Source organism: Pelmatolapia mariae, linkage group LG6 (assembly GCF_036321145.2).
Source record: "Pelmatolapia mariae isolate MD_Pm_ZW linkage group LG6, Pm_UMD_F_2, whole genome shotgun sequence".
Classification (NCBI taxonomy): domain Eukaryota; kingdom Metazoa; phylum Chordata; class Actinopteri; order Cichliformes; family Cichlidae; genus Pelmatolapia; species Pelmatolapia mariae.
In genome coordinates, this window is record NC_086232.1 from 15,741,655 (window position 1) to 15,764,195 (window position 22,541).

At 43.5% G+C, this 22,541-nt stretch overlaps 3 protein-coding genes and 2 non-coding genes across 7 annotated transcripts; 2 read left to right on the forward strand and 3 right to left on the reverse strand.

The window, feature by feature from the left end:
* Window positions 1–1,207: 1,207 nt before the first annotated feature.
* Window positions 1,208–7,495, reverse strand: eif3ba (eukaryotic translation initiation factor 3, subunit Ba). The gene is made up of 19 exons (XM_063475929.1): window positions 7,275–7,495; window positions 6,100–6,292; window positions 5,854–5,973; window positions 5,702–5,759; window positions 5,393–5,521; window positions 5,120–5,277; window positions 4,733–4,864; window positions 4,576–4,642; window positions 4,443–4,489; window positions 4,154–4,364; window positions 3,995–4,067; window positions 3,770–3,892; window positions 3,599–3,677; window positions 3,255–3,393; window positions 3,016–3,141; window positions 2,691–2,768; window positions 2,263–2,371; window positions 2,064–2,176; window positions 1,208–1,766 (listed from the first exon to the last, which is right to left on the reverse strand). The coding sequence occupies exons 1-18, from the start codon at window positions 7,372–7,374 to the stop codon at window positions 2,076–2,078; spliced, it is 2,043 nt and encodes a 680-aa protein (XP_063331999.1). The 5' UTR covers window positions 7,375–7,495; the 3' UTR covers window positions 1,208–1,766; window positions 2,064–2,075.
* Window positions 2,884–2,968, reverse strand: LOC134630109 (small nucleolar RNA SNORD60). The gene has a single exon (XR_010094175.1). It is a non-coding gene; the product is annotated as a small nucleolar RNA SNORD60 (small nucleolar RNA).
* Window positions 3,463–3,544, reverse strand: LOC134630110 (small nucleolar RNA SNORD60). Its single transcript, XR_010094176.1, has one exon. It is a non-coding gene; the product is annotated as a small nucleolar RNA SNORD60 (small nucleolar RNA).
* A 166-nt stretch (window positions 7,496–7,661) lies between the features above and the next one.
* brat1 (BRCA1-associated ATM activator 1) lies at window positions 7,662–15,670 on the forward strand. 3 transcript variants are annotated; one of them, XM_063475925.1, is made up of 12 exons: window positions 7,662–8,042; window positions 8,707–8,855; window positions 8,951–9,098; window positions 9,329–9,785; window positions 10,118–10,225; window positions 10,380–10,471; window positions 10,558–10,661; window positions 11,040–11,226; window positions 11,465–11,538; window positions 12,229–12,313; window positions 12,402–12,673; window positions 13,791–15,670. In XM_063475925.1, exons 1-12 carry the CDS (start codon window positions 7,916–7,918, stop codon window positions 14,709–14,711), a joined length of 2,724 nt encoding a protein of 907 aa, XP_063331995.1. In that variant the 5' UTR covers window positions 7,662–7,915; the 3' UTR covers window positions 14,712–15,670. The 3 variants fall into 3 exon arrangements, with proteins under 3 accessions (XP_063331995.1, XP_063331997.1, XP_063331998.1); XM_063475927.1 differs by having other exon boundaries at window positions 10,172–10,225; XM_063475928.1 differs by lacking the exon at window positions 10,118–10,225.
* Window positions 15,671–16,085: 415 nt separating this feature from the next.
* LOC134629041 (GRB2-related adapter protein-like) lies at window positions 16,086–22,483 on the forward strand. The gene is made up of 5 exons (XM_063475930.1): window positions 16,086–16,359; window positions 16,444–16,541; window positions 16,829–16,948; window positions 20,765–21,074; window positions 21,184–22,483. The coding sequence occupies exons 1-5, from the start codon at window positions 16,282–16,284 to the stop codon at window positions 21,361–21,363; spliced, it is 786 nt and encodes a 261-aa protein (XP_063332000.1). The 5' UTR covers window positions 16,086–16,281; the 3' UTR covers window positions 21,364–22,483.
* The last annotated feature ends 58 nt before the right edge of the window (window positions 22,484–22,541 follow it).

Sequence of the window (22,541 nt, forward strand, 5' to 3'; positions counted from 1 at the left end):
ACAAATATTTGAAGTACAGCGAAATGTGGGAATATTAAAATCATGAGCAGAAAGGGGCACAATTTCACTGCAATTTATGGCTTTGAAAGGCAAATTCAGTGGCAGCTAGATGACATGTCTGAGTTTAGGCTCAAACACAGCTCTGCATTTAGCTGCCACGCTTGAGGCTGAAGTCATCCGTTTATGAGATGGATCTTTTTCCCCCTACAAACAACAAAGATTTGCAGTCGTTTTATATTCTTAACTGCAGTGAGCTAAAGACAAAACACATAGTAAACACTCACCTGACTGGATGTAAACAAACTCATGTCTAATGGAGAAAAGGTACATGTGACTGTGATGCTGTTAATACTGAACAGATGTGAGCAAACCTGTTGATGGTGATTGGTACTTTTGTCTTGACACTTTTCTACATCTGTAGCTGTCACATTTGGCCCAGTTGAAGGAACTTGTTCCAGCTGAGAACCAGCACTGTCCATAATCAGGATCGGTGTGTTTTCCTTGCAGTGGATTTCACATGCACACCCAAACATCATTTATTTTAGAAAAGACTCCTTGGAGGTGCATATAACAGTTTAAATGACCAATGCAGCAGGTTTGGACGTCAATTAGACATCTCACTAGTACAAAACCTGCACTGATGTGAAATTAGCGTGTGTAATTGTGTGGAATATTCACAGCTAGTGGGCGATTATGCCCTGTTCTGCCTTAATTACTCAGGAAGCACCTTCATCTAAACCACAGTACTTCTGCTGTACATGTGTCTCCTGGAGGGTGCTGCATGTGAGTAAGAACAGCTTTTATATCATGATGTGATTTGATGACAAGAACTTAGCTGGCCTATACCCCGCCCCCTCCCCTCAGGAATCATAAGGTGAAACAGCAAAGAATCAGATACAGAAATATAATCAACAATTACAATTTTAATCTTAGCATCTTTACCAATAATCCAGATTATCAATAATCCACATACCCTAATTAGTATGATCAGGGTACGCAGTAATATTTTATTAGACATCAGTGAACGACAACCGCTTCGTACATCTTTGATTAATTTAACAAGTCCGCAGCAGTTTTAGCATATTTACTGTGTAAACACTGCTCCAGACTGATTCAGGTTAATTTTCTGTTAGCTTTCTGATATCACATGTGATCAATCCATATTTCAATGGACTCACTCTAATAATAACCAAACCGTGAGACAGAGTCAGGTGGTATTCTGTTTGTTTATTTAAAGGTTTTCCCACTGCGCGCCCCCTCCCTGTGTGAAAGCCTAGTCTGAAAGGAGGAGGATACAGGCCACTATAGCGCCACATCAGCACATTTATTAACAAGGCTACTTGTTTATTCACAACACCTCCACCCCTGAATGGTATGGCACTCTGTGCTGCCCTGTAACAACAGACTAGCATGGTGAGGCTAGTTCAAAAAAATCCCCAGGGGGGGTTGAGGAAGGTCCAACACAGGATGGAGTTTGAGATTAGACACTGAGACTCCAACTAATGAACAGAGTAGGAGGCAGTTTTGCTAAATATCAAAGTCCACAGAGGAAAAAAATGGGTGATGCTGAGAGACAAAGAGAAAATAGGCAATACAAAGTATTCTCTTTTGTCTCTCGATGAAGCTGCTGATCCGTAAGGCGCACTTTGATGATGAGTTGAACGTTGCGGCCCGAGATGAAGCCCCAAGATTCACAGCGTGGTCGTCGTCCTTCTCCAATCAATGACGTAGCTCCTCTCTCCTCCTTCCACACAAAAACGGATGGACTGAAGGGGAAGACAACAGCGGAAATGCAGAGTGAGACTGTGAGGAAAAGGGGGGGTGATGAAGATGCTGCTGACTGCATGAGCATGTGGGAATGGCATTAATTTTTCTGTTCGCCACTTCAGATTAAAACTGAAGACAACATGCATCCCCTAATTTATATGCAGCCGCATTATGTGGACTAATGTAAAGTTTTATAGCTGGATGTTTAAAATATGAACACATCTCCACAGTGAAATCAAAGGCTTCAAGACAAATAGCTGACAACAGACTCCACAACAACCTGTGCAGTATGTTACCTGCGTAGGGGACTACAGATCTCCAATGGGAATGATTTCTTCGTTGATAAAAAACTCAATGGTCTCTTCCTCCCAGTCGTCCACATTGCTGTCCAGCTCATCTGTGTCCACTCCTACATGACACAAAAATTTCAGCACTCTTAAGAAAAAGCCTCAAAGGCAAGTTAACAGTGAGTGAGATAACAGTGAGAGGTCCCACCTCCTCTGAGCTCAAGGCGAATGCTCTTCTGTTCTTGATAAATCTTCAGCGCCTCCTCCCGGTACCGTCGGTAGTCCTCCATCATTGCCCTGCGCTTGTCCACCAGCTCCTACTCACACAGAGCAGAGTTCAGCATCATAACCCACAAAGCTTACATTTCAGTGTGAACACATAGCTTGTATTACCATGAAAGCATGTAAAGTGTTAGCAGCCTCAGTAAATTATACTAGAGTCAATATAAAAGTTAGCAAAACACTTTCTTTAAAGAGATACAGGAGATGATTAACTTGCAAATTAACAGAACAATAAAAAGGGGCCTATCCAATGCTGATGGAAGAGGTGGGGGACAGCACATGAAAAATTGGGAAAAGCATTTCCAACAAACTCTCCCAAAGATAAGTTAAAATATAAATATAAACAGGTCAAACCTTAGAAGCCTTGGACTGGCTCAGACGATCCTTCTGCTCAAAGATCTTTGAGTATTTCTTCAGATCCTTTTTGATCATCTGCAAGAGAACAGATGAGTGTATATGACAGCATGTCAACGTGACAGATGGCTTCACAATCACAAACGCATCATCACAGTACATGGTGGACACATGTATAAGGTGGTGTAGCTGGGAGCCTCAGATTAGCGCTAGAATCAGGAGCCACGGTGCAGCTCTCATACGAGGTGTCAGAAAAATTATGTTTGTCGTCACTGGCTCTACACACTCAATAACACACACACACAATATAGAGAAGAAACTGTACCTTTATCTGTTCTATGCTGAGCAGGGTTGGAGGTCTTGGTCTCCAGAGCAGCTGACAGAATCGATCCTTGTTGTTCTTCTGGAGGAGTCGGCCCTGGAACGTCCACAGCCAGTACGCATTGTCCACCTAGCAAGCACGTAAAGGTGGAGAAAAATGAAGTGAATGGATGGCAGAAAAAGACCAGATTGCATTTCCTCTCATCTGCAAAGGACTGGCGAGGCCTGTGGAGCGCTACGTACCTTGTGGCTCCACCACGAGACGGAGGTGACGACGTAGCGACCCGTTGGATCCCACTCCACGTCAGAGGCCATGTAATGCTCTGCTATGTTCATCATGGTGCAGTCTGACGTGTCTACAAAGGCGAGAGCTCCGTTCATACTGCAAAGGAGAGGCAAAGCGGTTATATCCATGTACAAAGACACTCATCTCTACAGATATTAATGAAACAAGCCTCAGATTAGCGTTAGAATCAGGAGCTTAGCTCTCATACGAGGTGTCAGAAAAAATGTTTAGTTTGTCATCAGTGGCTTCTTATATTCATCTCACACACACACACACACACACACACTCAGATAAAACCTACCTCCTGAGCCCAGCCAGCACCATAAACTGTCCCTGGGGGCTCCAGAAGATACTGTTGGCCTGCTGCTTGTCAAACATCTCTGTGAAAGGAAAAGTGTCACATTCAGTTTAGTGGACACATTAGAAGCAACAACGCTCTGCTATAACATTGCATGCCTGTCCTTCTACTCACTTATGAGCTCGATCTTGCCGTTGTTTTTGACATGATAGAAGGAGGCGTTGATTCTTGGCGACTCGCCGTGGAGGACAGCAAACTTACTGCCATTGGGCTCCCACGCAAACGCTATGATGCTTTCTAGAAGGAAAACAACACAAAAGGAAACAGATTAACTTCATTTCTGTGGAAATTAGAATTACTTGCAGCTTATTTCTGTGTTTGTACAAATACATGTCTTACCCTTCATCTCCACCACATCGACAGGAACCTGCTTCTCTCTCATGCGGAAGATTTCAAAGTTGGTAACGACACCCTGAGAAGGCAAAAAAAGTCAACTTATTATGTTTTTGGGTTTTTTTTCTGTGACATATAAGCCGTTTGCCCTCTTTCTATGAGTACCTGTGTTCCTTTGGGAGTCCTGTCAACTTTCACACACAGATAATCCCCGTTTCTCTGCCAGTGCAGTTTGCAGTCGACGACATTGAAGAGATTGCGAACGCGGATCTCCTGACGGGAGGGCATCTGCATCAGAGTCACCCTGGCTGGGATGTCTTTGTCCTCGGGTACCCAGAATGCTATGATGTTGTCACCAGGAGACCACGAGAAGTCCCTGAAGATGCACAAACATTAATATCTCTATACAAAATGCCGTTGCTTTTTAAAGCATGAGAGTATGAAGGACTCTTACTTTATCCCAGTAATCTTGAGACTCTTCTTGTCCAGTAAGCCCATAGACTACAAGAAGAAAACAAAACATAAACCTTTAATATCATTTGCACATTTCATTTAAACGCGTCTAGACTGTTTTCAGGCCTACTTACTGGAGTTTCATAGATACTCAGTGTGTCTGGTGTCATCCTTGCAAAGAACTTCCCATCATGACTCCATCTGACAACAAACATGTAAAATTAGAAGACGCATCCAAACTCTGCAAGGAGCAGCAAATTTGATTTAAAAGAGAGAAAGCATAATACTGACTTAAAAATAGGCCAATGTGCAGAACTCTCACAGTGGAAGCCTCTCTTCTTCTGTCCGGTCAGAATGTCCCAGATGATGATGGCCTGTGGGTCCTCCTTGGTGTCCATCAGTGGACTGAAGGTCACCACATACCTGGAAGCCAGCACAACCACACATTAAAATCAGACAGTGGCTCACAGGCCAACTCGGCACCTCTTTAGAGTGCTTTATCTGCACATTAATCATCCTTTGCTGTCCCCAGGTCATGGTGCAACAACCCACAGGATTTAGGTAACGTTGCCTTATTTACAGGAAATAAATAAATCACTAATGAATAAATACTAGAACGGGATACTCTGTGCACTATAATGTGCTTCTTTGGATTAAAAAAAATCGACTTTTTATTACCTTTCACATGGTGAGAAGTCGATGAGGGACACACCCTGATGGCTGAACCTCTGAATCTGTTTGAACTTCTCGCCGCCCCACAGTGCGATTCCCCGCTGGTGGAACGTAGCCAGGTAGGTACCTTTAGGAGACCATCGGACGTACGTCTCTGTCCAGCGCTGCATCAAAGCAGGAAAAACATCAGAACTCTCCAAACCAGTGACTACTGACCAATCGTGTTCGATACAAGCCCTGCATTTCCCACCAACTCTGTGTGAGTAATTAAAAACTCACCGCTCTCTCTTCAACTGTGATTGGCTCTTTAGCGTCGTTGGAGAAAATGGCAGTCCTCTCTCCAGCTTCATAGATCACACTGTACTGGTCACGGCAATCTGGGTCCTCGATCCAATGGCGCATATTCCCCTGAAAACACAGACAAAGTTATTGTTGCTTGCAGGGTTTCAGGATAGAGACTGTCCTGTTGATTTATGAAGGTCAACTTAATAATGAAAGTGCTGACATGAAGCTATTTTTGTCAAACAAATTCTAAGTCTTATAAACAGATTAATTATATTTTGACTGAAAAGTTAAGGTAACACTTACAAAGTCTTTGAAAGGCTGCTTTGCTGGAGCTTCCCATTCATCGCTGATGTTCATGTATCTGAGAAAAACAAAGGGGCGATTATTTACTTGTATTCCAAGTCTGGCAAGCAATACCTGGACAATGCATTTACTGGGTGGTACTGCATACTCACTTGTCAAAGTCAGTGAAGAGGTTGACCCTAAACGTGTGCTGCTTGTCGAGTTTGTATCCATCTGCGTTCTTGACCGCTTCGAGGGCTTGAGTAGGAGAAGCATACTCCAGGAAGATGTAACTGTAACGAGGAGAAAAAACAATTACTAAAAAACAAAACAAAAACCCTCTGCTTCAAATCCGGAAATCCACCTTGAATCAAAACAGATGCACAAAAACACAAAGAAGAAAACATCTGCGGTCTTACCCTTTGGTCATGCCATCTGCATCTGGGTAAAACTCGGTCGTGATCTTGCCAAACTTGGAGAAGATCTTGTGTATGACGTTCTTGAGCTTTTCCAAACGCTCCGGGCCCACCTGAGGGACGTTGTCCACCACCACCACCGAGTCTATGCCGTCTGCCTCCTGGGGTTTCTCCCTCAGGATGTCATCAAGAAGCTCTGAAAAGTGAAGGAGGAGGGTCAGGGGTGATGAACAAGCTGATCGGACTGTGTGGGGTTGGGGTTCTTATCTTATTTTAATGGCGACCTTCTTTTCATATACATGAACCAATCTAAACTTTATAGCCACCACTTCAGCTACTGGAAGGGAAGACTGCATCGTTGAAACAGACACAATTAGAGATGTGTAGGTTTAAGCTTCATGATTTATAAGTAGACAAAATATAATTACATCATAATAAAGTTGATTCAATAGTACATCTCCTTTACACTCACTACTTAATATACATCATTTTGATGAGGATAAAGAACCGCTATGCTGGCGTGTTTAGCTTCACAGGAGCTATTTCATTTGTGTCTTTGTTTAACTTAAGCTTCCATATTAATATTAAATGGTACTAATTTTGTTGTAAATTTACCCCAAAGTTTCTATATACATAAATAATTATATTGTGACTACTACAGACAAAACACGTGTATCTGATGAGTCATTTTACCACAACTGCAAAACTTGCACAATTGAAAAGCTCTATTGAGCAAACGCCCCTCAGACCTGGGTTAGGATTACCATTGAGCTACAACCAGCTGCCCCATTTAAACTACTTTATATAAGCAAACAGCACAGAGAAAATAATGTGCCCTAACGGCTTTACTAGCTAAAATCCTGTTTCGGTTTTTCAGATCGCATCGCACAGGCCCCAGTGTGGGGTCTGGGTGAGGCTGTAACGGGCGTTAAGTACACTGTGATAACGTTATGTTGGAGTTTTTTGGAGAAAAAGGGTGGTGTCGCTGTTGTATTCCTGGTAATTACGCTTATGCATCCAGCTCATGTTCACTGTTAACTATTCACTATTACTACGTGCCGGTGAGCAGAGAGGCACGCTAGCTAGCTTTGTAGCATCTAAAACATCCCCACCATTGAGCTCTTAGCTAACTGCTAACAGCAGGCCGGAAAGCCGGCGTTTTTCCTGTGACTGCTTACCGTCGTCGTCGACATCGTCCACGTAGTCCTCCGGGTCGCTGAAGGAAGGCTCCTCCTCTTCATACTCGGGGTCGTCCACCATATCCACCGTTTCTTTCATTTAACAGAACTACGACACGGACTTTTGTCTACAGCGGAGCAAAAATCCCGAAAACGAAAAGGCTGGCGATCCTCAGCCGGCGTAGCACCATGTGCGGATCCGTGAAAATGGACGACGTGACGGAAACGCGACACCGGAACCTCCTCAAAGGCGCGTGGAAAGGCTGCGCAGAAGCAGTAAAGCTGTAAAGCATAGGGACCGGAAGTACAACAGCTACTGGTGGTAATTTTCCCCCACAGTGATGTTTAGAGATCAGCGAAGAGCGCAGCGGCGTGAGACCCGCCCAGAAGCACGGAAAAGGAAACGACACACCGGTAGATCCGAAACTGTTCCCCGCGAGACGTTCGTTTAGTAAAGTACAAAAAACAACGATTTTGTGTGTTTAAAGTGGCTGCTTCAGTTTCGTCTATACTGCATAATTTAGCTAGAGGTCACATTTACATTGACACGAGTGGTTAGAGAATGTGTAGACTTTATATAACTCCTAGTTGTAAAGACCTAAGCTAGCAACGGCGGTTATTAACACGCACACCTTAGCACCATGGACAGAGAGTGTGTGTCACTGCTGCCCCGGGTCTGTGAGGTGCTGGCGGCCTCAGGAAGCTCGCTGCCCGATGACACCATTCTGGAGAAACTGCTGGACTGGTTCACAGCGCTCACCGAGGCTGGTTAGTAGTACTGACCCTAACAGGATAGTGTCTTCATTCTTCCTCCTCTCCCACTATCTTTCTAATAGGAATATCGATACCATCTAATCGATACTTTATTTCTATTCTTTAAGTTCAGTATGTAACCCTCTGACCTGGGTTGAATAACAAATATTTTGAAAATGAAACAAACATGCGATGACTGTCTTTTTTGTGTTGACTGTCACTTCTGCTTGATTTATGGCTTATAGCATATTTAAACGACACAAGCTGAGACAAAGACAAGTACATTTACATTCCAGTTCTCCGGAAAAAAAAACAGCTTCAAAATACATGAAAAGCTGAAAGGTGTGTTTCAAAGAGCCCTCATTCTCCAGAGAACTGATCTAAACTTAATACCATGTAGCGAATCACTGTATTTGTAGGTGATTATTACTCAGATTATATCACCGATATTTGCAGATAACATTTACACTTTGTAAAAGATCCCAAAACCCAAAGATACTTATATATATATATATATATGTGTGTGTGTGTGTGTGTTATATTGCATTAATAAAGATAAATTTAAAATGCTCCTTTTTCATGTCTTTTATACCTTTATCATTTCTCTTTATGGTGCACATAAAAAAGTGATCCTGTGTAAATCTGTATCATTGTTTTTCTTTTCTTTCACTCTTTGAAGGGGAGTCTCTGCTGGAGGCCTGTCCCTGTCTGCTTGAGTTCATATCTGCTGTGATTCATGACACGGCTTCAGCCCCAGGTGTCCTCTCCTTCACTCTCAGACTCATCGGCTTATTGGCTGCTGCTGAGGATGACTTCAGAGTTCTTAAGGTACAGCTTCTGACGCCTGGTGCATTTAGTAAACTGTTACAAAATATTCCAATGCGTATCTGCCCTATCATTGTGCCTCCCTCTCTCTCTTGCAGGAGTCCTTAGTTCTGGATCTTGTCTTTAGCTGTCAGCACTGGCAGGAGTTAGGGCTCTGGGGGGATCCCTGCATACGGATTGGCTGGATCCAGGGCTTAAGGACCACACTGCAGCATCCAAAAGGTCTTAGCTTCTTTATACAAGCAGGTGAGTTTTGTGCATCAATTCATGAAAGTGGGATCATTAGTATTAAGGATAATATGCTATTTCTATTCATCCTTTTATTTGTTTGCTCCTGCATATCAAATTCAGGGTCACTGGGGGCTGGATCTTTCCCAGCTGCCATAGGGCGAGAGGCACTGTGCTATAGGTATTATATTGTTGTAATTCTGACGCATCCTCATATATATGTATTATCTTTGTTTGTTTTTTTTTAGATTTCATTGAGCCACTTCTGCAACTCCAGACAGACACAAGCCTATTTGTTGCCTCAGCTGCCAATCAAATGCTCACCCACGTCCTGCTGTTCTGTCAGCCTGTCTCATCTATAGGATGTAATGGCACCGATAAGAAGGAAGATGAGCAGAACACAAGCGTGTCCAAGGCAGTTGTAGAAAACCCAGCCGATCCCATGGAAATAAACCAAGATTGCACCGCTGTTGTCGTTGCAATCTCAGAGTACCTCAAGAGGGCGCTGGGGGTTCCCAAGGGAAGCACACAGCTTCATCAGTGTCAGCAGACCCTCAGACTGCTGGCCCTGCTCCTGGGCCAGACCAAGCCTCCTCTGCGGGACAAGCTGCTGCAGACAGTCACAGCTTCTCTGGAGGAAATGGTGGCAGCAGATTGTAGTGAACTCACACTGCCTCTGATGGATGTCATTCTAGCTGCATGCAGGTAAACCCCTCATAAAACACAGTAGAATGTAGCTTTATAGAGTTGTCTGTCCTTTTTTGTCTCTACTAGAGATTATTTAGATTTTAAGTAGTGACTTTAAGAGGAAGGTGAGGACAATGGAGCTTCCTGGCTGAATATGCAAATCTGCTTATAGATATAGCATCAATGGCTTTGTTCTGTTGATCTATGCAATACAACAGGACAGTGTAATGGTCAGTCATCATCCACAGTATTTACTTAGTGGTTGTTTTTAAGTATACATTAGTGACTGTGCTGCTGTTCAGCCTCTTTCTGGTTTAGTTTATAGACTCTAGCTGTGCTTGCTTCTGCAGCCGCGTCCCAGACCAACGCATCACCCGTCTTTTAACTTTCATGTTGAACGTCAGGAAACCTGCTGACCTTGTCCATGCTGCAGCTGCTTTTCTCCACGGCGGCCATCAGTAAGCACAGCTTGTTCAGCCAACACAAACTCTGTACACAAAAGTCTATAGAGGTTGGGTTTTCTGTAAAAAAAACACATGGGGATTTGTCAGTCTAGTATCTGTCTGCAAACGTTTCTTCTTCTTCTTCTTCTTCTTCTGGTTTTATGTGCAGTGACCGTGTCCACACAGCTCAGTCTGTGAGATTACTGCTGCTACCCCTCGACATCATATCTGGCCAGAACCTACTAGGCACAAACACTGCAGGTGGTCCACAAAGACGTACACTCTTGAGAAAAATGTGTGTTATCTTGCATTTATGTTATGGAGTAACATGAGATCTGGGCCTGTAGGAGACATGCATCGGTTTGCCATGACTGAGCAGCTGAAGAGCAAAACCTCCTGCATCTCCATGATCAGTGTGTGTCTAACAAACACTCCTCAGATCGCACACATGGTGAGTGTAAGGACAGGAGAGAGTGGCTAAGTAAATATTGGATCTTTTTCGGTTAACACTTTATAATTTTTAATTCCTCTGTAATAAAATAGACTTTTTAGGGTATTATCTGTAATTACAATGTAATTATATTTACATATACACAATTAAAGGCAGGCACACTAGATTAAGGGGATAACATGTATAATAATAATTATTTCCTGTACTGTACACTTGTGTACCTACCATTAAGTAGCTGTATGTAAACATAATTACATTGTAATTTCTGATAAAATCTGAATGATAGAAGTAACACGCCCTTAGTCGCAGGCCGTGTTATAAGGTGTTAGCTTTTTTTCTAACGCATGGAAAGGTTTATAATCTGCCTCTGTCCCTCAGGATCCTGACTGCCTCCCCTGCGCTCCGGATTTAATCGTGTCTGGAATTCTGTCGTTACTGAGGATCTGCAGCGGCGACTCGTCCTCCTCGTCCGCTGGCTGTAGTGAAGTTTTCAGGAATGTCATTGGCAGTGGGAAAGTTCAGAAATGTGCTCTAGAGGCTCTGACAGCTGTCAGTAACAGCCCAGGTAAAGCTGTCATTAGAGTTAGAATCCATATTACATGAATGGAGCTAAAAGGGAATACTGAAAACAACCATTCTCTTTATGGAGGATATAAAGACCTTCAGTGCGTGTATTAAAAGTAAAGTGATGAGTTTTTTAAAATTCTGTAAGATACTTCTACAAAACAAAAGTAGTTTATGGCATATGTGGGAAAAACAAATGTTAAAGGAACACGCTGAGTTAATTTATGTTTCTGTTTCAGGAGCAAATGGCAAGCTGACTGACGTGCTCACACTTCTGATACAGTATCTGGACAATCCTGATTCTGATCCCACTGTAAGTTTGTGTGTGTTTTTGTTCACAGATGTAAGATGATCACAACTATCAGAGATTTATACAGCTGCTTTGATTCACACCTAAACTGGCTGTAGGTGTGAATTAAAATGTGAGTCTGTTTCTCTGTGTTTGCTCTAATATGGATGCACCCTGGCTCTCATCCCATTACACTGGGTTGGGTCAATATCCTGACCTGTGTAAGATCTAGCTTAGAGTTTCATTTCTAGTTTGTTGTAAAGGTGATGGATGTGGTTAAAGTTGGAGTTAGTCAAGTTTTTCCATAGCGCACAAAGCCAGGAATATCTCTCCCCAGACTGTGGTCGTAACACACTGTTGTCTTAAAGTATCACTGTACGTTGAAGGACTGTCACTTCTTTCATTATTTGGAACTAAGAGTCCCAAACCATCCAGCAGATGGCGTCAGTAACCTGAGTATCTCAACCTGTTTTTACACAGGTCAAAGTTAAATTTCTTTTGCTCACTTTCAAGCATCAAAAAGTCTTCTTTACACAATTTTTTGTAATTGTCATAGAGTCATGTAAAAAGCACAAGTTTCCGCTTTTTATTTTTGAATGGACAAGAACTAATGAGATAGAGAAAGGTTCAAGATTTTAAAAGACAGGTGGAGGGTAACAAAAATGTTTTTTGGACTGAACATCGTGATAAGATCACTGTGTCTTTGTTTTTCAGGTGCTACATAAGTCCTACCAAGCCTTGGTAAAGTGGATGAGTGTTTGCACAGACATCTCCTTTATAACAGACCAGCTCAGACACGGTAAATCAGAGCATTAGCATCTTCCCTGTAGCTCATAAAGCCTGTGCAATAGATCTACACAACAAATCACATTGTTTGTGTCTGTTAGATCTCGTCCAGGTGGTGAAGAAGCGTGCGTGTGACATGCGCTGGGAGGTAAGAGACTCAACGATGGAGTTTCTGGGGCACCTGGGAGCGATGCGTGTCTGCCAGGCGTCAGCTGCCTCTGAGGCCCTGCTGGGTGGCTGCTGCTGTACCACTCCTCTCCTCAGGGAGGCTCTGCAGGATCCAGAGAGTTATGTGAGAGCCAGTGCAATCAAAGCACTGGCACAGACAGTGATGCACAGCTGGCAGGAGGGGGCAGCACCCACACAGGAGAAGGTGAGAAGAAGTAAAGGCAAACCTGTCGAAATAGGACTGAGGAATGTGTACATGAACGTGCATGCATGACAGGAGGATAAAGACACATGTGAATACTCAAGAACAGTAAATATTAGAAACTTAACACCGATATTATATATGTATCATGTATTCGTATAACAAACTGGTTTATTTCACCTGCTTTGGTGCAAATAAAAGTGACAACATGTGCACTGAAGAGGCAACAAGAAGACGTCGCTCACAGATCACACAGTGTGGCCACAGATCATTCTTCTCTCCTCATCCCTCCAACTGATTTTTTTCTAGTTTTGCTTCTTGGTTGGTGTTCTTGTCACCACTGGAACAGATACTGATAACGCCCAAGGGCATTATCAGTATCTGTTCCTTTTAGTAAGAGCCCTGCAAAATGTCCTCCAGCAGGCTCTATCACCAAGCTGTCAGAAGAAGACTCCATGAGGGTGGCACAAGTACCCAGCATCCTTCAGTGGGGCCCGTGGTCACAGATTGGCAAAGTGGTGTCCCGTTGTTTTCACAGATGTTCTTGCATCCACAATAATTATATAATTTTTGCCGTGGTCTGTCCAGACTCTTTCACACCTGCCACATGTGCTCTGTGTGAACCTGCACTTGTTTGAGTCAACTGTTCAGCTGGAAGGAGGTATTTTTGTGGCAAAGGCAATAACACGCTGTGTTTTAGTAGAAGTAAAAGGCTTATTCTGGGATGGCAACAGAGCAGAGATGCAGTGGGATTTGCCGTTTATTATTGTGCCTTAAGACACTGTGACATGCGGACCAGATGAACTGGAGGTTGAACCGTGGACCTTCCTAATAGTAGACAGCCTGAGCTGAAAACGCCTCCAGCTTCTGTTCAAAGCATCAATTACATTAGGGAAGAATTTTTCCACTTTTTGTTTTGTTCTGTGGAATAACAGCAACACTCAAAATAGAGATATTGGGGCTCAGAACAGATATCAGTTCTAAACAATCTTTATATATGTTGCCCAGCTACAGAAGCTGGAAGTAATCGTTCGTCTGTAGTTTTACAGTCTTTCCAGATTCTTCTAGTATGATTTCGACTTCCCTGTTTTTGCTAACTCGATGTCCCATCTATCTCCAGACTGAAATCGTGACCCGGCTGCTTGAGATTCTCTCCCAGGACACAGAAGGGTTTGCCAGGAGGGCTGTTGTACAGTTCTTCATCGCCTGGTTCTCTTCACATACGTCACACACGCCCCCGTCGTCACCTGCCTCCCCCTCCTGCTCTCTCCTCATGCAGTCTGTACGCTCCGTCCTCTCACGAGGCTGTGCCGATCTGGACTGGGAGGTCAAAGTTCACACGCTGGAGCTGGCGGAGTTGCTGCTGGACAAAGCCTTTTTGGGGCACAGGAGTTACACGAAGGGCTCGGACGCATGTCCGGCCCAACCACACGCGTACGCTGTGATGCCTGACCGAGCCTACACACTTCACACACACGGAGACACGCACGCACAGGACGTGGAGTCAGATTTAGTCGAAGTGTTGAAGAATCTGGTTGAGCAGGGAGTCATCTCTGCATTGCTGAGCGGTCTGGTTGACTGCGATAGGCCTGTAGCTTTAAAGGCCTGTAGACTGCTGATAACACTCAGAGTGACAGTTTGTCCAGCATTGCAAGGGGACCCAGATGTATCTGCTGCCACGGCGACAGTTGCCAGAGTGTCCTGTGAGCTGCCCAGAGCAGGTTGGGCACAAGAGATCAGAAAGATACTGGGTGTAAGGAGTGAGGCTAATGCTGAGAGAGATTTAAATGTACTCAATGCCACCAGCTTTGAAGACCACAGCGAGGAAGGAGCGAACGCTGTGAGTCACTGCGAGCGCGTAAGCGTGTGTGAAGCGTTGGGCTCTCTGGGTTTGGACGAGAGGCTGGAGATCCTCAGTAGAAGCAGTGACCATGTGCATAACTCGCCCCTCTCACTACTGCAGGACATACTAACTGCGAGCACCTCTCACACTGATTCAAACACACAACCAGGGCAAGAGGTCATAGTGGACTGCTACTAACGCACACACACGCAATACGAATAAATCAAGGCACATTTCTCTTTATGCTGTTGCAATATTCAAATTTGTTGAATCCAAGAGGAGCACGCTAATTGTGTTTGGGTTTTTTTGTTTGCTTGTTTACTTCTTTCACCTGGGTAATTGCAATGCAGCAGCTGAGTTGTAATCAAAAAGTTTTGTGACTCCACTCAATAAAAACCTGATTTAAATGTGCCCACTGTCACCTGCACCTTTACACCACTCACAGTGCCGCTGCTATGCATCGCTCCCAGCTTGGATGTCCAGGATCATCCCTGGATCTCAGCTATGACTCAGACTCAGTGTAGTCTAAAGCCCCAAAGGTGGCGCTGTAGGTGAGACCAGGAGAGTGGTTGTTGATTTTTCTGACCTACTTCTGAATTTGTCCCCGGGGATCACCCCCTCAGTGCCAAGTTCTCCCGTAGCACCCCGAAGCGTCAAAGGGAGAACGTTCACTCCAAATTACACACAGCTCACTGAAAAGGCAGATTTGGCTCCCTGCGACTTTGTCCTCTCTTCCGCAACAAAATTCAAGTTGAAGGCTCGCAGTGGAGGAGATCCAGCCCTCAGGAGGAGAGAAACATAAAGGCACAGTGACAGCATTTTTACACCTGTACTTACAAACCTTTTTGATCATATTTCATGTAATTAATTAAAAAAACAAAACATCATCCTATAAGGACCCCAGCCACATTTAAAACATATAGCTATAGCAATGTGTTGTAGTAAATTGTCAGCATTTGTTTGCTGTTAGTGCACCATTTTAAATGAGAATATGAGCTAAATATAGACAATCCCAGAGTTGATGTGAAGCAAAAGAGTTGCCAAACACTTTCTTTGCCATGTCCAACCTGCCACTGAATGATGTCACAGTGGCCACTCACATAAGTGGGATGTAAAAGCTCAACTGAAGTTTATTTACATCAAAATCCTCTAAATAAATGCATATTTTGTGAAAAAGCGTGTTATTTTATTGCTTTTTTTATCAGTCACTAAGGGAATCTGTGAAGGCGTCCTCCGCTGCATCCTCTGACTGTGTAGATGTTATTTTGATGTGCTTAAACGCACACAGGCAATCTTTAAGCTCAGGTTTCAAATCACACATTTCCCTGTCAAAAGCGTGTGTAACCAAATCAGCTGGAGCCACTTTGTTACCTCCTGTCTCGATCTGTTATCATTGCAGTCTACTTCAAGTCCTTTTCCATTGCTTCAAAGTGTGAGCCTCCCACTGTCGCTGGTTTCCCTGGTGGACGCGCTTTAATAAAGCCCCAGAGTTTAAAGTGTGTAGGCAGAGAAGCTGGGAATGGAAAGAGGCGGTCGCCATCTCCACGTGTTCGCGCTCTAACTCTGTCACATGTATGCAGAAAGGGACGCAGAAAAACTCTGCTCATTAACTTAAGAGCAGAATATCAGCCACTGCGCACACACACGCACACACACACACAGTGATTATGTCATCACCCCGTGCTGTCCTCTACTCAGCTGTAGTATCTCTCCATTCATGAAGTGAAACTGCTGTCGAGGCTCCTCCGCTGCACTCTTTCTGTCTGGGATGGAGGCTGTGGCTCTTTTCTCTTTCGCAGCGTCAGAAGCAGACGAGATCAGTTTTCAGAAAGGTGATATCATCAAGGTAAGTAGGTCTTTTAATGCGTTGAGAAATGTTTTGTTTTGTATGTAATTGCAGAGTAATTGTGCGTGTGCATGTGTGTTATAGGTGACAGAAATGGAGGAGGATTCTTGCTGGGTGACAGCAGAGATCCAGGGGAAGCGTGGCTACGTGCCCGGGAACTACATTTCCCTCCTTCCACACCCGTAAAAAGAAATATTTTGTCCACTTGTGCTGCATGAGTAACCCTTATCAGCCTTCAGTGTGCAGTCAGACTGTTTTCCTGTGATTGGATTGTATCATTTTAAGGAGTTTTAGAGGCCTGAAGACAAAAAAGCAACAATTTAGGATGTCATCATTTGTGCTTTATTCCTTTTGTGACCTAAAATGGGGGAAACACTGATTTACATAACTGATTTGAATACTGCTTTAATTGTCTTTTAAATGCCAAGAGAAGTGTGTGAGAAGTGTGTGCTGTTGTGTGCTCTGGTAGGTGGTTTGCAGGACCGGTGTCAAGACTTGAGGCTGAACAACGTCTGCGTTGGCAGGACACTGGAGTGTTCCTGGTGAGGGAGAGTGAATCAGCTCCGGGAGAGTTTTCCCTCTCTGTTAGGTCAGTGAATGCACCACAAACACACACAAACACAAAAACAAGAACGTGAACTTCAGTCAGGATGAAAGAATGTGCTTAAATCTGACTCAAGCATGGTCTGTTTCCATGTTCATTTTTCATGGGCTCACTCTGCTGTCCTGCTAAAATAACCCATTCATCCACCTGTTATACCAAACTCCATCTTTATGATCAACGACTGTTCAAAGCTGGGGGTGAACTCAAACCACACATGCCGCGTGAAACACACACTCCCCCACGCACACATCCCTGCAGCGTGTCCCTGCGGTATTAAGTGTGCTGTTGGATGTTTGTTTTCCATCCCACTGCCTAAATGAGCACATTAAAGCGTCCACGTGTCTCTGAGCGTGTGTCAGGGTCGGCACATAGGAGAGCCAGACTATTTAAATTGCTTTATGAGAACCGGTTGAACTAAAAATATCACAGCAGCACAGACAGAGCACAGAGAGGAGGAGGAGGGGGTGCAATCTGGGTCACCAAAGTGACGTGGGACACATTTAATCACTGAGGGTAAATTGAATGTGTTCAATAATCGGGCCATTGCGTAACAACAGACAGTCTTTAATTAAACACAGGTACATTATGTAATGGACACATGACACAGACGGGCACGTACACAATGTGCTCAAGTTAACATTTTAAGGCGTAACATCTGTCTACCTGCGAGGTTTACGAGAGATGAGAGGTGTACAGAAACAAAACAATGTGATGCTAAAGTTGATCAGCAGAGGGCGATAAAGATTCAGGAGGAATGGCTGTGTAGTCTGCGCCCAGTCTTGTTTTTATTATCATGGAAAACACATTACAATACAATCCAGGACAAACCAGGAGTTTTACATCATGGGCCACATACGGCTCAGTTTCATCTTAAGTGGGTTGGGGCGGTAAAGCAAACGCACAGTAACTCATTTAAAAGATTTTCAATGTAAAGAAGGTAAACTACAGTTTGATTGCCAGAGATGTCTTCAGAAACAATACTTCTACAATACTTCTGCTTTTTATCATTACAAAGAAATACTGCTGTAGTAAATTAAAAAAAAAACCCAACTTGTCAGCAGGGTCATTGGGCTCAGACTGTAAAGGAAATAAAGAAATGAAGGACTTCGTTTCTTTGCTGTGACAGAAATCATGTGTGAATTGAGTGTAGCATTATTAATTTGTAAAAAGAAACTTATTTTGTAAACAGGGAATATGAAGGGATTTTTCTGTTCTTAAACTGAATATTAACAATAAAAAAAGGAAATTTTCTTGCAGTTATGGTTTATCTGTTACTTCTCTGTCTGGTGGATAACAGCCCATTGGTTGTGTCTTTGACAGTAAAGAAGCTAAAACAAACAAAAATACAGTTGAACGTTCAGAATTTATTAACTTTGAAATGTCCACATTTTCCAAAAACTTTGCCGTGGAGCTCTATGTTTGACACCCCTGACCTCTGACCCTTACAGAACTGTCTGTAGGCTTGTTATCATTCTGTAACACGCACTGAGTGAGAGTTCGGATTCCCAGCAGATGGAGCTGTTAACGGGGAAATCCGTTATCTGCACTGCAGAGACACATGTTCAAAATGATTTCAGCTTGGGCACGTTTCTGATAAACATTATTCATAAATATGATAATAATATTTGGGAGTGGGACAGCAGTGTGGTGGTTAGCACAGCAAGCAGGTCCTGGGTTTAACTCTAGTCCAGGCCCTTCTGTGTGGATTCTGATGCTCAGTGTCTGAGTGGGTTCTCTGCAGGTGTGGCTTCCTCCCACAGTCGTCGGGTTAATCGGTGATTCTAAATCAGCTGTATGTGTGAATGGTTGCCTGTCTCAATATGTGTTAGCAACCTGTCCAGGCCGTACCCTTCCTCTCGCCCCACGAACGCTGGGATAGGCTCCAGCCACGACTGCGACCCTGAATTGGCTAAGCGGAAGAGAATGGACGGTCCCATCGTGTTTTGTGTGTGAGAGCTGTTCCAGAACTAGGATCTTGGTACTGTACTATCCATGTACAAAAGTGACATAATCAATATTATATAAATCACACCTGTGCTTATCCTGCAACATCATGTCAAAATGGGCCTCTTGCTCTTGTCAGTGAAAAACTCCTCCTTGCAAAAACTTTTGAAACTATTTGTTGTTGTTGGTTAAACAGTTCCAGGAACATCTCATAAAACTAAAAATAATAGATTACCTTTTTTTTTTTTTTTTATTTAGCAAAACATTTTGCTGAGAGGTCCCTAAATTTATCAGTTATGCCTGTGTAAGATCATCACAACAGTAAATCCATTGTTTTCATTGCATAGTCTCGGCCTAGTTAAGACTTAGTTATCTGCATGTGTGTGTGTGTGTGTGTGTGTGTGTGGGTGTGTGTGTGTTGGGGGGGTGTCTGACATCTATAAGTTACACACAACAGAAATGCAGTAGTATACGTAGTATAAGGGGCATGGTTGAAACTGAAAAAATATCTCAGTCTGTCAATGATTACACAGCTAAAACGTCACAAAGGCAGTTACTCCCCACAAAACAGATAACACAACAAAAGAGATTATATGAAGTGAGAGGGTGTTGGTCAAAGCTACAGTTCAAATGTAATAAGGTTTCATAGTGGAGATGGAAATGTATTCCCTAAATAAAGTACTTACCCTTCTTTGTAATCCGCGAAGTCGACCTGAGCAAACACAGTGTGTTTCCCAGCAAGATAGAGAAGGAGGGTTGAAATATTTATTCATTATATATTAATGTCCAGCTGCAAAAACAAGCAGCTAAAAAAACATTTTACACAAAGTCTTTGTTGTTTGATTAATCCATCTTTTCCTTTAACAAGTTTTGTTGTTAATACTAAACTAAGAATAGAACAGGACATATTAGGAAAAAACAGCCAAACAGCACAGACCAAAGAAAAATAGAAATAGAGGGAGAGGTTGGTTAAGATATCAGGACAGGTAGATACTGGGAAAGGTGAATGACTATGACGTGTAGTGTGTGACAAGAGGTGCTGCATGTGTGTACGCCAGTTTTCTTAAACAGAGTTCGAGAGAAAGAGAAAGCAGGAAGAAAGAAAGAAATTCAAGTTAATGAACAACAGTCATGATAAGAACCATTATGAAACAGTATCAGGAATATTAATCATCATCTTTCTCCTCATGTTCATCATCATCGTGATCATCATCACTACCGCTTTCAACATAAACTCATCATCATCATCTTTATTGTCATTTATGTGGAGATTTATAAGTGTAAAGGTCATATGTTTATATATGGCAGGAATTATGCTGAGCCATGTTTTTAATCGAGGGTTTCCTGGGTTTGAAAGTTGCCATGGTTGCATTGCTGTGCTGTTTGAATCACAGTTGGAGTTTAACCCAGTGCATGACGTCCATCAAAACTCTTATTGGGCAGTCAGCAGGCAATAGATCTGAGTGTTGTGCGTCTTTTAAGTCTGGATAAAAGTACCCCAGTGACTGTGACGGGACACATTATAAAACAAATACAAATAATAACATTTGAAAAATAATTGTTTTTGACTAAATTATGGGGTCTATGTTTGAATCTTCCTGATGAAATAGTGAAATAGTGTTAATAACAGCTTGCCTAGTCATTTCATGGCCTCATCTTTCACGGTTGCTTCTGTGCCCTCTCTGTGCAGGTTAATGTGTCTGCTCACACAAAGACATTTGAAAATGATGGCATGTGATTTTAGGGAGGTTTGTGGTGTGACTGAGGGAGTTCCCGAACAAAGAATGTGGATGCACATGCTTGTCTTCCTTCCCATCAGCTCTCTCGTTCTCCTTGTACACCACTCTTATCTTGCAGCTATGGCGACAGGGTGGAGCATTTCCGCGTCCTGGAGGGCGGCGGTCAGTACTGCATCTGGGAGGAGTCGTTCTGTTCCCTCAACCAGTTGGTGGATTTCTACAGAACTCACAGCATTGCTGTGGAGAAGGTGGTCTGCCTCAAAGATCCTCCCTCATCCCCTCAGCTGTTGTCGCACTTGGCGCGTAACCCCTATCCTAACCCTTACAAAAGCACCTCTCAGGAGTCCATCCCCTCAGGCCGCCTCTACTCTAACCCCTCTCACCCGGAGGGAAATACATCATCGCGTCTGCTGAAACCAGTTGTGGAGGTATGACACACCACCTCGACGCGTCTCTGTTTCTCATAAACGACTCGTGCTTCTGTTAAACACGCACCTGTCTGTCTGACTTCCCCGTTTTGGCTCCGTCTTTGTGCAGAAGCCTCGGCTGGCTCACGCCCTCTGCGACTACACCCCCCCTCACACCGCCCACCTCCACTTCCTGCGCGGCGACATCATCGACCTGCTGGACTGCTCGAGCTCCTTGAGCTGGAGGGGTCGCTGCCGAGGCCGGGTGGGGGTCTTTCCACCGGAATACGTGCAGCCGCTGTACCACTGACGCCATATCAGGACCGGGGCTGGGTTGCTGACACTTATCAGTCAGCCTGCAGTGACTCACCTTTCTTATCCAGTGACCAATCGCTGAAACGATTAGTCAAATGAGACTGACTGAGCAGATTTCATTACTGATTAAAGACCTATTTCCTGTCATCTTCTCACTATGACCTTTAAATGATAGGTCCTGTCTCTACGATAGCGACTTGTCAATCTCAAGGTTTGCCTGCCCTAAATCATATCGCTTATTTTACTACAAACAGGACCATCATTTATCAAATGAACACCACGATGTAGTCAGCAAGATCTGAAAACGGCAACTGAGACCTTGAACCAGTTCAGATCCTGAGGTCATACATCCACGAGCACTGCAATCATTTTCTCATACAGGCCTGCTACCCGGCGATGCTGCTGACCATTAGAAAGAATCCAGGTTTAATTCACCTCACCGGCGGCTTCATTTTTCACACCCCAAGGCTGTTTCAATCTTTTATATACAGTCTGTGGTTGAATACAGTTGGATAGGAAGAGATGTCACACACACACTTACACAAAATCACAACAAAAACACACCCTTATGCTCCGGATTACCCTTTGACTGTTAAACTCTACCTAATACCTGCGAGTGTTAGTGGATTCACGTCTATTTAGTTATAAAGAAATGAACCAACGGCCTTTTGTAGGCAGGTTGGAGGACTTCAGTGCAAAATCAGTGTAGCACTTTTCAGGTTTTTGTTGTTTTTTAAAAAAAATAATGTATGCCATTTTAAGTAATAAAGACAAATAGCAAACAACGCTTCTGGTTCCCTCTTCACAGATCTGAGGATTTGCTGCTTTCTGTGTCTGACACCATTATCCTTATTTCCTAAATAACTCTGGAAGTTATTTACATAGCAAAGCTTGGCTGTGCTTCATATTTTTGGGGTAATTTTACAGACTTATCAGTAAAACTAATAACAACTTACAGATAATTTCATCATAAGCCGAATTGTTTAGACCATAGGAGGAACCTGTGCCGTTTAATCTGAGTCATTCTGAACGGCTTATACTGAAAATATGAAGTGAAAGTGAAATTTAACTCCATGTTTGCTTTGTATAGCCATCTTATCTTTGCTTGTACCCCCCCCCCCCCACCCCCCCACCCCACCACCACACCAGTGCTTATTGTACATAAACTACACG